Source organism: Bos mutus, chromosome 5, assembly GCF_027580195.1.
Source record: "Bos mutus isolate GX-2022 chromosome 5, NWIPB_WYAK_1.1, whole genome shotgun sequence".
Classification (NCBI taxonomy): domain Eukaryota; kingdom Metazoa; phylum Chordata; class Mammalia; order Artiodactyla; family Bovidae; genus Bos; species Bos mutus.
In genome coordinates this window covers 13,318,401-13,336,385 of record NC_091621.1, presented here as the reverse complement: position 1 = coordinate 13,336,385, position 17,985 = coordinate 13,318,401, and the positions used below count along the sequence as shown (strand labels likewise).

General features: G+C 37.9%; 1 protein-coding gene across 5 annotated transcripts in view; it reads left to right on the top strand.

Annotated features, from left to right (window-relative positions):
• The window catches only part of CFAP54 (cilia and flagella associated protein 54), a 304,320-nt gene that overhangs the window by 247,054 nt on the left and 39,281 nt on the right, over positions 1 to 17,985 (top strand). For 4 of the 5 annotated variants that reach the window (XM_070370320.1, XM_070370321.1, XM_070370319.1 and 1 more), the window contains one exon: positions 850 to 1,023. The exons of the other annotated variant lie outside the window; for it this stretch is intronic. In XM_070370320.1, coding sequence (XP_070226421.1) covers positions 850 to 1,023 — 174 coding nt within the window. The remainder of the gene's footprint in view (positions 1 to 849; positions 1,024 to 17,985) is intronic. 5 annotated transcript variants of the gene reach the window in all.

The window sequence follows — 17,985 nt, the reverse complement described above, 5'->3', positions numbered from 1 at the left end:
CAAACCTTGAGATGCCTTTGGAGGTCAAGATTTAGCAGAAGAATTGCTTTCCAGTTACCACACTGTACTCTTGGGAATAATGAGAATTTAATTTTGAAAATAGTTTACACTCCACTGAAGAAAGTCCTTTTTAGAAGTGAGATATTATCATTATTATTATCTTTCTGGCTAGACTCTACTTTTGTTAACAGCAATCATGCTTTATGTTTTTAAGCTACCTTAAAGAACTAAGTAAATATTTTATGAAATCACCAATTGCAATCTATACATTTATGCTTCTTGAAAACTCCTGATTCAGTGACCAAGTTCTATCAAATGAGCAGGGCCCAGATTAAGCAAGACTAAACTTGCAAACCAGCCATATTCATTTAAAGAGGGAATGAAAGTAATGGATTTTGACCTCTTAGAGCAAAAACTGTGTCTAATTTTTCATAAGGTACTACAAAAAAAAATGTTGTTGAAAAGCAGATAATGAATTGTAACCAAACCCTTAGTATATATATACCAATGAATAAACCAGAAGAAAAGTAGATGTTCTTAGACTCTATGGTGATCTTGAGACTGAAGTGATAGCACTGATATTTCCCCTCTAGATCGTTACTCTTGGATATTCACCAAAGTGGCAGACATTTGTTGAGTCCACTGGGTTTTGAAGCATATTTTTTTTCCACAGAAGAGTCTTCTCTGTGGTAATCGGGAGGTTTTTAAGACCTACATCCATAAAGCAAGCTGAGATGATTCCCAGAGTTTTCCAGTATAGTCACTATTGAATGAAAATTGAATGAATGTCTTAAATATTGAATACATTCATTGCCAGCAATAAAGTGAATGTTTCTCTTCGTTCCCCAGACAGGAGTAACCGATGCTTCTCTATGCTCCGATTTATCACTAAAGACCGTTAGCAGCACATTGTATGGAGACGTGGTGCCACCAGTTGTGGCAACACAAGCTTTAAACAAAGAACTTTGTTTTCAGTGGTACATTCCTCCCCTGGAAAAACCTCCAAAGGAAACAGAACCTATGGTATGTAACATAATTACAAAGCTAAATCTTAGATTTGGATGTAAAATTTAACGGAGCCATTATAAGAGTAGAGAATATCCTCTAATCATATACACAGAAATGTCCAGCAATTTAGAATCTATATTGTCTAGTAAAATAACTGTGCAAGTAACTAAGAAATCTTGAGAATGTCTGATTCCTGTTGATCATTTTCCTTTTTCCTGAACTTAAAAAGAAACTTTTCAGTGTATCACCATTATATGTGACATTTAGTGTTTTCTTATAGTTATCCTTTATCACATTAAGGAGATTTTTTCATACTTCCACTTTGATAGAAAGTTTTATTGTGACTATTTTACTATATCTATTAAGATGACTTTATGACTGATCTCTTTTAATATGGTAGTTGATTTTATATGTTAAATCAACCATGTGCTCCTGAAATTGGCCATGATGTATTAATTTTATTGGATTTGGTTGGCTAATGTTTCCTAATGAATTTTTGCCACTATTTTCAAGAGAAATGGGGCTTCCCTTGTGGTTCAGCTGGTAAAGAATCCACCTGCAATGTGGGAGACCTAGGTTCAATCCCTGGGTTGGGAAGATCCCGTGGAGAAGGGAAAGGCTACCCACTCCAGTATTCTGGCCTGGAGGATTCCATGGACTGTATAGTCCATGGGGTTGTGAAAAGTTGGACACAACTGAGTGACTTTCACTCAAGAGTAATGTTGGGCTGTAGTTTTTCCTTTTTGTGCTATCTTTGTCAGATATTTTCTGTATGAGCCTTTTGTTAGGCTCATAAAATTCATTGATAAATAAAATCATGGTTTTCTGTTCAATAGTGAAGTTTGTGTAAGTTTGTGGTGGTGATATAATTGTTAAGTTGTGTCTAACTCTTGCCATCCCATGGACTGTAGCCCACCAGGCTTCTTTGTTTATGGGGATTCTCCAGGCAAGAGTGCTGGAGTGTGTTGCCATTTCCTTCACCAGGGGATCTTCCTTACCTAGGGATCGAACCAGAGACTCTTGCATCTCCTGCGAGGTAGGCGAATTCTTTACCACTGAACTTGGTTCAGTTCAGTCGTTCAGCTGTGTCCAACTCTTTGCTACCCAATGGACTGCAGCATGCCAGGCTTTCCTGTCCATCACCAACTCCCAGACTTGCTCAAACTCATGTCCATCAAGTTGGTGATGTCATCCAACCATCTAATCCTCTGTTGTCCCCATCTCTTCCTGGCTTTAATCTTTCCCAGCATCAGAGTCTTTTCCAATGAGTGAGTTCTTCGCTTCAGGTGGTCAAAGTATTGGAGTTTCAGCTTCAGCATTAGTCCTTCCAATGAATATTCAGGACTGACTTCCTTTAGGATTGACTGGTTGGATCTCCTTGCTGTTCAAGGGACTCTCAAGAGTCTTCTCCAACACCATAGTTCAAAAGTGTCAGTTCTTTGGTGCTCAGCTTTCTTTATAGCCAAACTCATACATCCATACATGACTACTGGAAAAACCATAGTTTTGACTAGATGGACCTTTGTTGGTAAAGTAATGTCTCTGCTTTTTAATATGCTGTCTGTGTGGGTCATAGCTTTTCTTCCAAGGAGCAAGCATCTTTTAATTTCATGGCTGAAGTCACCATCTGATTTTAGAGCCCCCCAAAATAAAGTCTGTCACTGTTTCCATTGTTTCCCCATCTATTTGCCATGAAGTGATGGAGCCAGATGCCATGATCTTAGTTTTTTGAATGTTGAGTTTTAAACCAACTTTTTCACTCTCCTCTTTCACTTTTATCAAGAGGCTCTTTAGTTCTTCTTCGCTTTCTGCCATAAAAGTGGTGTCATCTGCGTATCTGAAGTTATTGATATTTATCCTAGCAATCTCGATTCCAGCTTGTGCTTCATCCAGCCAGGCATTTCTCATGATAAACTCTGGATATAAGTTAAATAAGCAGGGTGACAATAACAGCCTTGACGTATTCCTTTCCCAGTTTGGAACCAGTCTGTTGTTCCATGTCCGACTCTAACTGTTGTTTCTTGACCTGCATACAGCTTTCTCAGAAGGCAGGTAAGGTGGTCTTGTATTCCCATTTCTTTTTTTTTTTTTAACCATTTATCATTTATTTATTATTATTATTATTTTTTTACTTTACAATATTGTATTGGTTTTGCCATACATCAACATGAATCTTCCACGGGTGTACACGTGTTCCTCATCCTGAACCTGCCTCCCACCTCCCTCCCCGTACCATCCCTCTAGGTCATCCCAGTGCACCAGCTCCAAGCATCCTGTATCCTGCATTGAACCTGGACTGGCGATTCATTTCATATATGATACTATACATGTTTCAATGCCATTCTCCCAAATCATCCCACCCTCTCCCTCTCCCACAGAGTCCAAAAGACTGTTCTATACATCTGTGTCTCTTTTGCTGTCTCACATACAGGGTTATCATTACCATCTTTCTAAATTCCATATATATGCGTTAGTATACTGTATTGGTGTTTTTCTTTCTGGCTTACTTCACTCTGTATAATAGGCTCCAGTTTCATCCACCTCATTAGAACTGATTCAAATGAATTCTTTTTAATGGCTGAGTAATACTCCGTTGTGTATACACAATGTATACCACAGCTTTCTTGTCCATTCATCTGCTGATGGACATCTAGGTTGCTTCCATGTCCTGGCTATTATAAACAGTGCTGCGATGAACATTGGGGTACATGTGTCTCTTTCAATTCTGGTTTCCTCGGTGTATATGCCCAGCAGTGGGATTGCTGGGTCATAAGGCAGTTCTATTTCCAGTTTTTTAAGGAATCTCCACACTGTTCTCCATAGTGGCTGTACTAGTTTGCATTCCCACCAACAGTGTAAGAGGGTTCCCTTTTCTCCACACCCTCTCCAGCATTTATTGCTTGTAGACTTTTGGATCACAGCCATTCTATCTGGCATGAAATGGTACCTCATTGTGGTTTTGATTTGCATTTCTCTGATAATGAGTGATGTTGAGCATCTTTTCATGTGTTTGTTATACAAGCCACTCCTGCAGCTCAACTGCAGAAAAATAAACGACCCAATCAAAAAACGGGCCAAAGAACTAAATAGACATCTCTCCCATTTCTTTAAGAATTTTCCACAGTTTGTTGCAATGCACACAGTCCAGGGTTGTAAGTTTGGAGTAACCCTTTTTCTCAGATACTTGCTAAGAGTTTATCAAAGTAAAGCATTTATGTTTTTGTTGTGAGGCAATATAAGACTAGTGATGTAAGTCTCCATAGTTAGAGGCAGTCTTTAAGCAATAGTACTAACAACGTGCTGGTTTTCAGAGCTGGTATCAGTTCTGGTTGGGCTAATATCTGTTCTAATGGTAAGTGCATGTGTCAAAACAAGTTTTAAGTATTTTAACTGTCACCCCTGTGACATTGGGGTTTTCTATTTCTTCTTGACTCAGTTTTGTCTAAAGTTTCTTTTTCTAGGAAATTTTCCATTTTATTTAAAATTTGTCTCATCTTTTTGTATAAGGCAATGGCTACCCACTCCAGTATTTGTGCCTGGAGAATCCCATGGACAGAGGAGTCTGGTGGGCTACCATCCATGGAGTTGCAAAGAGTCAGACACGACTGAGTGACTAAGCACTCATGCTCATCTTTTTAACCAATCTGTGTATTTGTAGCTGAAGTGCCCCTTTTGAAACTTTATATATTGCTCATCAGTGCATTTTTTCTTGGTTATTGTCACCAGAGTTTTCTCATTAATCAATTTTATTTCATTAATCCTACATATCTTTCCTCTACTGTTTTTTTTTTTTTTGTAATGTGTGTATGTGTTTTCTTTTCCTAACTGACTTCTTGACATAGATGTTTAGCTCAATATTTAGTCCTTTCTTTCTTAATCTATGCATTTAAGGCTATCAGTTTCTCTCTAAATTTTGTTTTGGCTTCATCCTACAAATTTTTATTATAGTATTGTCATCATCTTTGAGTAAAAAAATAACTTTTTAAATTTCCAATATGATTTCTTCTTTGACTTAACAAGTCATTTCAACATGTTTCTGAAATTACAACTTATATGAAGTTTTTCTAGTTGTCTTTTGTTATTTATTCCTAGATTATTTTGTTCTGTGTTAATAAAAAATATTCTATATGATTGACATTTGTTGAAACTTGCTTTTTCACCAGGAAATGTTTATTGTGTAAATATTCCATTGCTCTTAAAAAGAATGTGCTCTCCTCAGTTGTTGAGGCAGTGTTGATATATGTGCAATAGGCCAGTTTGTGTAGTCTTATCCAGGTACTCTGTATCGTTACTGACTTTTCTATTTTTGTTTGGCTTCTTATTTTTTTAAATCAAGAACTGTTGACCCTTGAACAGCATAGGAGTCAGGGTGCTGCTGGCCTTCCACACAGATGAAAAATCTATGTGTAACTTTACAGTTGGCTTTCCACATCCACATTTGTGGATTCAGCCACCTATGGATTGTGTATAATAGTATAATAGTACATATTTATTGAAAAGAATCCTCATAAAGTAGGACCTGTACAATTCAAACCTATGTGTTCAAGAGATTTTACCATTTAATTCTGTCACTGAGATTGTTGTTCTTTGGTTTTTTCGTGTAGTTCTGTCAAATTTTGCTTTATGTAATCAGAGGCTTTGTTCTTAGGTACGATCAGGTTGACAAGCATTGTGACTTCTTGGCGATTTCAGTATTTTGTCATTTTGAAGTGACTTCTGACCTTTTCATAAGAATACTTTTTCCCTCATAAAGTCTGCCTTGTCTGATATTACTAAAGGAAAATGACTTTCTCATGATTATTATTTTCACAGTATTTCTTTTTCCAGCCTTTTGCTTTCAGCCCTTTTGTGTCCTTGTGTTTTAGTTGTATTTTTAAATAAGAATATATGCTTGGATATCTTAAAATGCAGTCTGATAACATTGTATTTTGACTAGCAAAGGTAATTCAGTCACAGTTAATATAAATGCTACTCTATTTGTTTTGAAATCTACCATATTATTTTAAACTATGACTTCTCTCAGTTTTCTGTCTTTCTCTCATTTTGGGATTGATTATTTTTCTCATTCATTTTTACTCTCTGAATTTTGAAATTATGCATGCTTTTGCTGTGCTTTTAGTGGTTACCCCTCAGGACAACATACATACTTATCAATTTTAAAGTCAATGAATAATGTCTTTATTCCTGTAATGAGTTATATTATTGTACATTTTCTTTTTAGTAACCAAGATAATATTATTTTTATTTTATACAGGAGTTATTTTCCTTTAGAATTTTATATATATTCAACATTTGCTTTGCTTTCTATTCCCTCTTGCATTTTAGACTTTCCATTTAGGATCACTTCTTTCTGTTGAAGTATATATTTTGAAATTTCTTTTGGTGAGCATCTTCTGGAGGCAAACACTCTCAATTTTTGTTTGCCTGACAAATGTCATTGTTTTACATTATCTAGGAAGTAAATTTTTATGGAGTAGAGAATTCAAGCTTGGAAATTATTCTCTTTTAGTACATTGAAAATGTTACTTACTCATTTCCAGTGTTGCTCTTAAGAGTCAAATTGCTGTTGCTTTAAAAAATATTCTGACTTCTTTGATGAACCACTTTGGAGGCTGTCTTTGCACAGTTTTACTAGGAATGGTCTTCTTTTTATTTATTTTGCTTTCATTAGTGCAGTGGTAAGAACATAGGTTCTAGAGCCCTCAGAATGGGGCAGATCAAACTCCTGTTTTGAATCCCAGTTCTGTTATTATACTTAGTAATTTTGTGACCTTTGGTAGATAAGTTTTCTGTATCATGAGTACCCCAGAGATAATTGTGTAAACGTGTTAGTCACTCAGTTGTGTCTAACTCTTTGCAATCCCATTGACGACTGCAGGCTCCTCTGTCCATGGAATTCTCTGGGTGAGAACACTGGAGTGTGTTGCCATTCCTTCTCCAGGGGATCTTCCTGACCCAGGAATCGAGCCTGTGTCTCTTATATCTCCTGCATTGGCAGGCGAGTTCTTTACTGTCTGAGCTACCAGGAAAGCCCTAATTGTGTAAATGTAACCTAACTTATATGCAGAGTACATCATGAGAAATGCTGGGCTGGAAGAAGCACAAACTGGAATCAAGATTTCCGGGACAAATATCAATAACCTCAGATATGCAGATGACACTACCCTTATGGCAGAAAGTGAAGAGGAACTAAAAAAAAAAAGGAAAGTGAAAGAGGAGAGGAGAATGAAAACGTTGGCTTAAAGCTCAACATTCAGAAAACTAAGATCATGGCATCTGGTGCCATCACTTCATGGGAAATAGATGGGGAAACAGTGGAAACAGTGTCAGACTTTATTTTTTGGGGCTCCAAAATCACTGCAGATGGTAATTGCAGCCATGAAATTAAAAGACGCTTACTCCTTGGAAGGAAAGTTATGACCAACCTAGATAGCATATTAAAAAGCAGAGGCATTACTTTGCCAACAAAGGTCCGTCTAGTCAAGGCTATGGTTTTTCCAGTGATCATGTATGGATGTGAGAGTTAGACTGTGAAGAAAGCTGAGCACTGAAGAACTGATGCTTTTGAACTGTGGTGTTGGAGAAGACTCTTGAGAGTCCCTTGGACTGGAAGGAGATCCAACCAGTCCATTCTACAGGAGATCAGTCCTGGGTGTTCATTGGAAGGACTGATGCTGAAGCTGAAACTCCAATACTTTGGCTACCTTATGCAAAGAGTGGACTCATTGAAAAAGACTCTGATGCTGGGAGGGATTGGGGGCAGGAGGAGAAGGGGACAACATAGGATGAGATGGCTGGATGGCATCACCGACTTGATGGACATGAGTTTGTGTAAACTCTGGGAGTTGGTGATAGACAGGGAGGCCTGGCATGCTGTGATTCATGGGGTCGCAAAGAGTTGGACACAACTGAGCAACTGAGCTGAATTGAACCTAAATAGTAGTTGTTATTTATTATTATGTAATTTTAACAGTATTACACTATTTTAAAGTTTAATAACTTCAAATATATATATGATACACTCGGTAAGCATCATTTTTAAAGTACCTTTTAAAAGACATACAGATGGCTAACAAACACATGAAAAGATGCTCAACATCACTCATTATCAGAGAAATGCAAATCAAAACCACTATGAGGTACCATTTCATGCCAGTCAGAATGGCTGCAATCCAAAAGTCTACAAGCAATAAATGCTGGAGAGGGTGTGGAGAAAAGGGAACCCTCTTACACTGTTGGTGGGAATGCAAACTAGTACAGCCACTATGGAGAACAGTGTGGAGATTCCTTAAAAAACTGGAAATAGAACTGCCTTATGACCCAGCAATCCCACTGCTGGGCATATACACCGAGGAAACCAGAATTGAAAGAGACACATGTACCCCAATGTTTATCGCAGCACTGTTTATAATAGCCAGGACATGGAAGCAACCTAGATGTCCATCAGCAGATGAATGGACAAGAAAGCTGTGGTACATATACACAATGGAGTATTACTCAGCCATTAAAAAGAATACATTTGAATCAGTTCTAATGAGGTGGATGAAACTGGAGCCTATTATACAGAGTGAAGTAAGCCAGAAAGAAAAACACCAATACAGTATACTAACACATATATATGGAATTTAGAAAGATGGTAACGATAACCCTGTATATGAGACAGCAAGAGAGACAGTGATGTATAGAACAGTCTTTTGGACTCTGTGGGAGAGGGAGAGGGTGGGATGATTTGGAAGAATGGCATTGAAATACGTATAATATCATATATGAAACGAGTCGCCAGTCCAGGTTTGATGCATGATACTGGATGCTTGGGGCTGGTGCACTGGGACGACCCAGAAGGATGGTATGGGGAGGGAGGAGGGAGGAGGGTTCAGGATGGGGAACACATGTATACCTGTGTCAGATTCATTTCGATTTTTGGCAAAACCGATACAATATTGTAAAGTTTAAAAATAAAATAAAAAAAAAGAGGAGAGAGTTGCAACAGAAAAGGAAAAAAAGTTAAAAAAATAAAGTGTACCAGCAGTATTTCCCTAGAGATACTTCAGGTGCCAATGTTGTACAGAAAAGAGAGTAAAATCTGAGTAACCAGCAAAACCAAAGTGTATAGTAAATGGGAGAAAAAACTTAATTCCTCTCTGAATGCTGTTTAAAAATTTGTATCACAAGCATAACTCATTTTAATGTTTATTATCTTTAATTCTATATCTTTATCCATGTCTAGTTCTTACATGTGTATAGATGTTTGCAATAGGGCTAACTGGGGAGCAGGAGGAGAGGTGGGCAAGAATTTGGGAGCAGTTCAGTATCAGCGCCTGAACTCTTTGGAGACGGAACACTGAGTCCAGTTCTGGGAGAGTCTTGAAGACGGGTCAAGCTTTGAAAAATGGGACAGTTGGTCACTATCACCTTTTGCAGAGGAACCTTCCACTATAGCAATCCTTTGATTTCTGCTGTCTCTAAGAAGGGCCTCGGGCTCTTTCCCATGAAACATTTCCTGTATATTTTTGCCTTGTTCAGCACTTTTTATCTTTTTTTTGTTTTGCCTCCTGCAGTGGACTGCTCCTGCACCTCCCAGCTCTTGAGTGCTGTCCCCTCTAGCGGTGCCTCTGGTAGCTTCTTTTGCTCCTTGACTCATGTGACCTGTGTCAGATGGTAAAACCTCCAGAGCCCACCCTTTCTTTACTCTCAAGCACAGCTTCTCCCAACAGCCCCTCCATTCTGCGCCTCTAGGCTGGCAACCTAGGGCTAACTCCGGGTCTGTTATATATCCCTCCTACCCATACAAAAAAGAGAAACTTTAACACCTAACTTCCCAGAAACATTGAAAGCTGTTTATCGTATTTTGAAAGTACTCGCCTTCCCACCCTTTCCATGTTCAATCCTTGCCAGATATTCCACATGCATTTTAAAATAAAAAATCTGTGGTCTCTTTTGGGGGAATTTAGTGCAGTAGTTTTCAAATCACCGTTCCAAGAATCCTCATGGGTCATGGACTCAATATAGTGAGTGGGTCACAAGTGGTATTTTTTTTTTTAAGAAATTAAATATAAGAAGGCAGTATCAGAATGCACCACATACAGTAAGTGGAAGTGTTTTCTGAAACATTTGTTTCAGGATAGATTCTGTTAAAAAGAGCATTTCTAGATTGACGTTCAGCATTCTGAAGAATTTGTTTACTGGCTGACAAGAGAACAAACAGAGTGATAAAAGAGGATTTCCATTCAGAAAGGGTTTGGAAACAGAAGGATGGCATGGTTGGGAAACAGATTGTTTACCCCAACAGTTAGTTTTAAAAAATGAGGAACAAAGCATAAAGTTCATTTCACAAAGCCATAGAAATATCACATCCCTATCAGTCTAGGGCAGGATGATCTGGGGGAGTTAATGCTAAGACTGCATCTGTGGCTGATAATTAGAATAACAAGGTTTTATGCATCAACAATAACATCTGACAATTAGCATGGACCCATGAACTGGTGTCAGACAGAGATTAGAAGTGGAGCACCAACTAACAAATTCTAATTTAAACAGGTTGCTTGAGTAATTTTCGTAAGCCACAAGCAAAGACACAGAACACACAGTTTTCCTATCTTAGTTCAGGGACATTTTTTTCCACCTTTGACAATAAGTATGTATGTATTGGGTCATGATAAAAGATGCAGTGGCTGCCATAATTCTCAGCTACACAATCAGGAAATGCTGATTTAGGAGAGCTAGATGTTCTCAAACCTAAGAGTCTATTTTTTCAGAAGATAACACTGAAATTTTTTTGATGATTTAAATATTATTTGTGAACATTCATCTATTCATTATCTTAGACCTTCAGTGTAGAGTTTAACGTTGGAAAAACTGGGTGAAGCTCATGAACCCCCACAAGATGATACAGGTATTCTACTTCATTAACTTCACAACAACTCTATGGGATAGGTACAATTGTCCCTCAGTATCCACAGGGGATTGGTTCAGAAGCCCCTCAGATATCCACCAAAATCCAGAGATGCCCGGTCCCTTATATAAAATGGCAGGCGTGTGTGCTAAGTAGCTTCAGTCGTGTCTGACTCTTTGCAACACTATGGACTGTACCCCACCAGGCTCCTCTGTCCCTGGGATCCTGCAGACAAGAATACTGGAGTGGGTTGCCATGCCCTTTTCCAGGAGATCTTCCCAACCCAGGGATCGAACCCACACTTCTTATGTCTCCTGAATTGGCAAGCAGGTTCTTTACCACTGGTAACACCTGGGAAGCCCCATAAAATGGCATAGCATTTGCACATACACTCTGCACATCTTATGTATACTTTAAATCATCTCCCCATTACTTATAAAACCTAATATGATGTAAATGTTATGTAGGTAGTTGCCGGAACATGGCAAATTCAAATGCTGGTTTTTGAAACTTCCTGAATTTTTAAAAATATTTTTGATTCCCAAGTTGTTGGATCCATGGATGCAGAAACCCTAGATTATAAATTATACTATCCTATTTAACAGAATTACCTTTAGTAGAATATAATAGAACCACACATGTTATTCATTGAAACTTCTTTACAAGCAAAGCATCTTTTGAACCATTTCAGTGTCTCCTAAGGACAATTACTGAAGAGACTGCTAGAGCTTATGATTCTAATGAACCTCCCAGACACTGGCATTAAAAAGCATTGTAAGAATGGCTGATTTAGAAAGAAGACTACAGCTTAGCCTTAAGGAAATATAACCATGACCAAAGGTTTGATGGTCCAAATTTGTCTCAAAATTACACTTTAGGGCCTTTAGCTTTAAAGCACCTCATATTCTTGCTATTTTTAGCATACAGGGTAACCAGTAGAATGCTTTAGCTCACAAGCCAGCCTATTGAGGTTCAGAATGAGACTGGAGTTATGTTTATAACTTGATAAGGCTCAAGGAATGCAACCCAGAGCAAGCAGGGCAGGGGAGGGGCAATAAAGCTTCCATAGCTGGCCCTTCCTTTTGGCCTGAGACCTAAGTTGGAGGGATGCAAACGACTGCAGGGGCTATTGCGTTGAAGGCACAGCCCAAGGCATGTTCTTCAGAGGCCACGGAAGTGGTAGGCAGACAAGCATGATCAAGTTAAAGAAGTCTGATCAGGCAAAGCTTGCCAGACTCCATCTGGCAAGTGAAAACACAGATTTGTACAGAGCTAAAATAGTTCTTGGAGATAAGTTTATTCAGAAGCCCAACAAGTCTGGGAACAAGAAATACAGAGCTAGTGCTCTTTTCTGGAGGCTTTTGTACCCCTAAGAAGAGCAAGACACTATTTCAGGGTCCCAAACAAACAGGCTATGCATTCAACACAAGCTGAGGCCTAGCTGGATGGTAAAGGATGAGTTAAGATTCCTGGGAAAATTAACAAGTCTTAATAAAAGCAGAAGTTCAATGTTATTAACTTGGATGTTAGGAGTGCTATAACTAAGATCATACAGATGCCCAGGACCTCCCCTGAGGTCTTCTAGATTCTGGGACTTGTTGCCTAAGTGATTAACTAGAGTTGGTCCTGCATATGGGGCCCAAGATTACCTCCAGCTTCTGGGAACTGGGGAAGACAAAAGCTGGATAAGTGAGGCAGGAACTGGCATCTGAGAGTCCCTGGCCCTTGCAGAGTGTGGTCAGGAACCAATACCACCAGCACCCCTGGAAGCTCATTAGAAATGCAGAATCTTGAATCTCACTTTAGACTCATTGAATCAGAGTATGCATTTTACTTGCACATTCCAAAATGTATGCACTTTCAAGTTTGAGAAACACTGGTCTAGGCTGGTGATACCAATGCACTTATACTCTAAAGAGGACTCTCCAAGAAGTATTCTATTGCCAATTCATATAGTGGGCTCCACTGGTAACCTCTGATTTCTTTTGGTCCCACCCAAGTCACATGTCAGAACTGAAAGGAAACTAGAATACCTAAGCAACACTCTCGTTTTACACATGAGAAACAAAGTTCCATAGGGGTCAAATAACCAATGTCACAACTCGTAAGTGACAAAAAATAAGAATGCAAACCTAGGTCTTTTCATTTTAAATATTAATTTCTATATAAAATGTGTATAACTAATTGCTTGCTAACTAATTAATAAAGCATTTATTGAGTGCATACTGTATGCCAAGCATTTTGTTGGGCGATTAAGATATCAAGATGAGGAAATTACAAATCAGCTTGATCTAATGGAAGTGGAAAGTAGATTCTTCTTTCATTGTTCCTGGGCTGTAAGGACAAGACAGTTTTTTTTAAAAAGTGATATTTGTTTTTAAAAATTATTATTATATTAGTTTCAGCATAATGATTTCATATTTTTATACATCATGAAATAATCACCATGAAAAGTCTAGTTACCATCTGTCACCATACAAAGTTGTTACAATATGATGGACTATATTTCCTATGTTGTATATTATATCCCTGTGACTTATTTATTTTGTAACTGAAAGTTTGTAGCTGTTAATCTCCCTCAACTATTTCACTCATCCCCCAACCCCCCTCCCCTATGATGACCAAAAGTTTATTCTCTGTATCTATGAATCTATTTCTGTTTTGTTATGTGTCATCATGTTTTTTAGATTCCACATATAAAGGAAATCTTGTCATATTTGTCTTTCTCCATCTGACTCATTTCACTTAGCATAATACCCTCTAGGTCTATCCATGTTGTCCCAAATGGCAAGATCTCAGTATTTTTATGGCTGAGAAATACATAATTTTCATTGGCATATATATAATTTTGAATTCGTGTTTTTTTGCAGAGGTGGGATTGTTGGATGCTATGGTAGATCTGTCTTTCAGTTCATTTCAGTTCAGTCGCTCAGTCGTGTCTGACTCTTTGCGACCCCATGAATTGCAGCATGCCAGGCCTCCCTGTCCTTCACCAATTCCCGGAGTCTACTCCAACTCATGTTCATCGAGTCAGTGATGCCATCCAGCCATCTCATCCTCTGTCGTCCCCTTCTCCTCCTGCCCCCAATCCCTCCCAGCATCAGAGTCTTTTCCAATGAGTCAACTTATCTTTAATTAAAAAAAATTGTTTTCTATAGTGGCTGTACCAGTTTACATTTCTACCAGCAGTGCTTCAGTGTTACCTTTTCTCCACATCTTCATCAACACTTGTTATTTGTTGTCTTTTTTATAGTAGTTGCCCTTTTAGGTGTGAGGTGATATCTCTCTGTGGTTTTGATTTGCATTTCCCTAAAAATTTTTGATGCTGAGCAGTTTTTCACGTGCCTGTTGACCATCAGTGTGTCTTCTTTGAAAACATGTCTGAGATCCTCTCAGATGTCCAGTTTTTAACCAGGTTTCTAATTTGTTGCTTTTTTTTGAGGTTGAGTAGCCTGAGTTCTTTGGATAGTTTGAATACTAATGTCTTACCAGATATATAATTTGCCAGATTCAAAAAAATATTGCTAAGGCCAATATCAAAGAGCATATTACCTATGTTTTCTTCTAGAAGTTTTATGGTTTCAGGTCTTACATTTAAGTCTTTAATCCACTTGAGTTTGAGTTTATTTGTATATATAGTGTGAGAGTAGTCCAGTTTAATTCTTTTGCATGTAGTTGTCCAGTTTTCTGAACACCATTTATTGAAGAAGTAGTCTTTTTCCCATTGTATATACTTGCCTTCTGTTGTAGAATGATTAACCATATAAGTGTGGGTTTATTTCTGGGCTCTCTATTCTGTTCCATTGATCTATATGTCTGTTTTTGTGCCAGTACCATTCTATTTTGATTGATATAGCTTTGTAGTAGGATTTGAAATCAGGGCACATGATATCTCCAGCTTTGTTCTTATTTATCAAGATTCAGTTCAGTTCAGTTGCTCAATCATGTCCATCTCTGCAATCCCACGGACTGCAGCACGCCAGGCTTCCCTGTGCATCACCAACTCCCAAAGGCTACTCAAACTCATGTCCATTGTGTTGGTGATGCTATCTAACCATCTCATCCTCTGTCACCCACCTCTCCTCCCGCCTTCAATCTTTCCCAGCATCAGGGTCTTTTCCACTGAGCCAGTTCTTCACATCAGGTGGCCAGAGTATTGGAGTTTCAGCTTCAGCATCAGTCCTTTCAATGAATATTCAGGACTGATTTCCTTTAGGATTGACTGGTTGGATCTCCTTGCAGTCCAAGGGACTCTCAAGAGTCTTCTCCAATACCACAGTTCAAAAGCATCAATTCTTCAGCGCTCAGCTTTCTTTATAGTCCAACTCTCACATCCATACATGACTACTAGAAAAACTATAGCTTTGACTAGACAGATGTTGGTAAAGTTATGTCTCTGCTTTTTAATATGCTGTCTAGGTTGGTCATAACTCTTCTTCCAAGGAGCAAGGGTCTTAATTTCATGGCTGCAGTCACCATCTGCAGTGATTTTGGAGCCCCCCAAAAATAAAATCTCTCACAGTTTCCATTGTTTCCCCATTTGTCCTAGTTCTGTAAAAAATTCCATTGGTATTTCAATAGAGATTACATTGAATCTGTAGGTTGTCTTGGGAAATATGGTCATTTTAACAGTTTTAATTCTTCCAGTTCATGAACACAGTATATCTCTCCATTTGTTTATGTTGTTTTCAGTTTCTTTTTATCGATGTCTTATAGTTTTCTGAGTACAGGTCTTTCTTTTACCTCCTTGGTTAGATCTATTCCTAGGTATTTTATTCTTTTTGATGAAATTGTAAATGGGATTCTTTGCTCCTTCTGATAGTTCATTGTTAGTGTATAGAGATGCAACATATTTCTGGATATTAATTTTGTATTCTGAAACTTCATCGAACTTCATTTATATTAGTTCTAATAGTTTTTCTTGTGGTGTCTTTAGGATTTCTATATATAGTATCATGTCATCTTCAGACAGTGACAATTGTACTTTTTTCTCTAAAATTTGGATACCATTTATCTTTTTTTCTTGTCTGATTGCTGTACCTAGGACTTCAAACACTATATTAAATAAAAGTGGTCATAGTGGGCATTCTTGTCTTATTCCTGAACTTAGAGGAAAAGCATGATGTTACTTGTAAGTTTGTCATATATGGCCTTTATTATATTGTTGAGGTATGTTCTCTTTTATGCTCATGCTGTTGAAATTTTTTTTCATCATAAATGGATGTTGAATTTGTCAAAAACTTTTTGCGCATCTATTGAGATAATCATGTAATTTTTATTCTTCAATTTGTTAATGTGGTGCATCACATTGATTGATTTGCAAATACTGAGTCATCTTGCATCCCTGAGATAAATCTCAGTTGATCATGATGTACATACAAGACAATTTTAAATATAGTATCCCTCAGTGTTTGTAAAAAATCACATCACTTTTTTTTCATTGAAAAAGTCTTTTCAGAAGTGATTAAGGAAGCATTGGAAAATTTTTCATGGGTGTATTACCTCCTGAAGAATCCAGTCCTGGATATGCAAGGTGATATAATTTATCCCTGAGGGTAAAGACAAGTTGGGAATAGAACTAAACACTGTTCTCAACTGAAAACTAAGTGGATTAGATGAGAACAGGCTGCGGGATCAGATGGGAAGCTGGTTTGGGATTAGCAGCAGATCTAAGAGAATATGGGAAGTGAGGTATCCACGTCAGGTTTAGGAGCCAGGGATGATCATGGTGCTACAAATGACAACAATAATGCTCTAAATACCACTTAAAGCAATTCACATTGACTCAGTCCTCACATTGATCCGTTGGATGAAGATTACCATATCTTCTACTTTACAAATGAGAACACAGAGGCATAATGTTTTAATAATTTTCGCAAGATCACACAGCCAGTAAGTGGTGGAGGCAAACCCAGGCACCCTGGCTCCAGAGCTCAGGTTCACAACAACTCTGAGTTTAGTGCTTTATTATTTAATTACAGCCCTATTTTATTCAAGTTAATTTTGACTTCAGGCTTTTATACTTTGAATCCAATTATCTATGCCAGGCTTCAGTTAAGTTCAGTTAAAGAAGTCTTTAAATTGTGTTGCAAAACCATTGACAAGTATCAGTTTTAGGAGGGAGAGTGTCATTTCCATAATCAGGGGTTAAATATAAAGCATGGCTTCTATTTAAAATTTCCAACTAACATGCTTTGGGGAATTTGACTAGTTCTTAGCAGATTAATGGAAATTTCAGAAATATAAAGATGTTAACGTGTAGCAGGGATATGACTGAGTTGCTTGCTGTGCACCTGAAACTCTCACAGCACTGTTGTTCAGCCATACTCTAACATAAAATAAAAGTTAAAGGAGATGCTGTAAACACTGCTAAAGAAGTACAAGATATCACTCCTGTCCTCAGAGATTGTATGTGCTAGCCTGGGAGTCAAGGTTAACAAACACAGGCTGAGAGCAAACACCACTAAGCACTGGGAGATCTTGAGCTACTCTCTCTGGGATTCATTTCATTTTCTTTTCAGAAACGTTTCATTAAATTTTCCAAAGTTTGAAAAGTCAAATATTTTTAATGAGTAAAAAAAGAACAATTCTCTGTCTAGCTCTCCTTCTCCCTGAATCTCTCTCCTCAGATGTAATTGCTTCAAACTCTTTCAACTGTTTTTGTTTGGTTGTTTTGCTTTCACCCATTTAACTAAATTATGTGCTCAGGTGATGATTTCTCAAGTGATCAGCCTTACACACTCTTCTTCTCTGCACATTCTCCTAACTGAGTCCTATCACAATTCTTAAAGCATAGTCAGTGTTTACATTATGACTATGTAAATGTCACTCACTGCTGAGCCAAATAAGGTACTATTTCCTTTCTTGTCTTCTTTCCTGCAGGAAAAAAAAAAAAAAAACACCTGCCTCACTTTTGTTTCACTTAGTATTCTCTGTATTTTAGAATCTCTTATTCTTCCTAAGGTTTCAAATAACTATACAGTTCTTCTCCATGTGGACAAACTCATGAGCTTGTCTCTTAGTTCCTTTTTTCTTTCCTTCAGAGACATGCTTCAAACTGGACCAATTACTTTCATGGCTCAAAT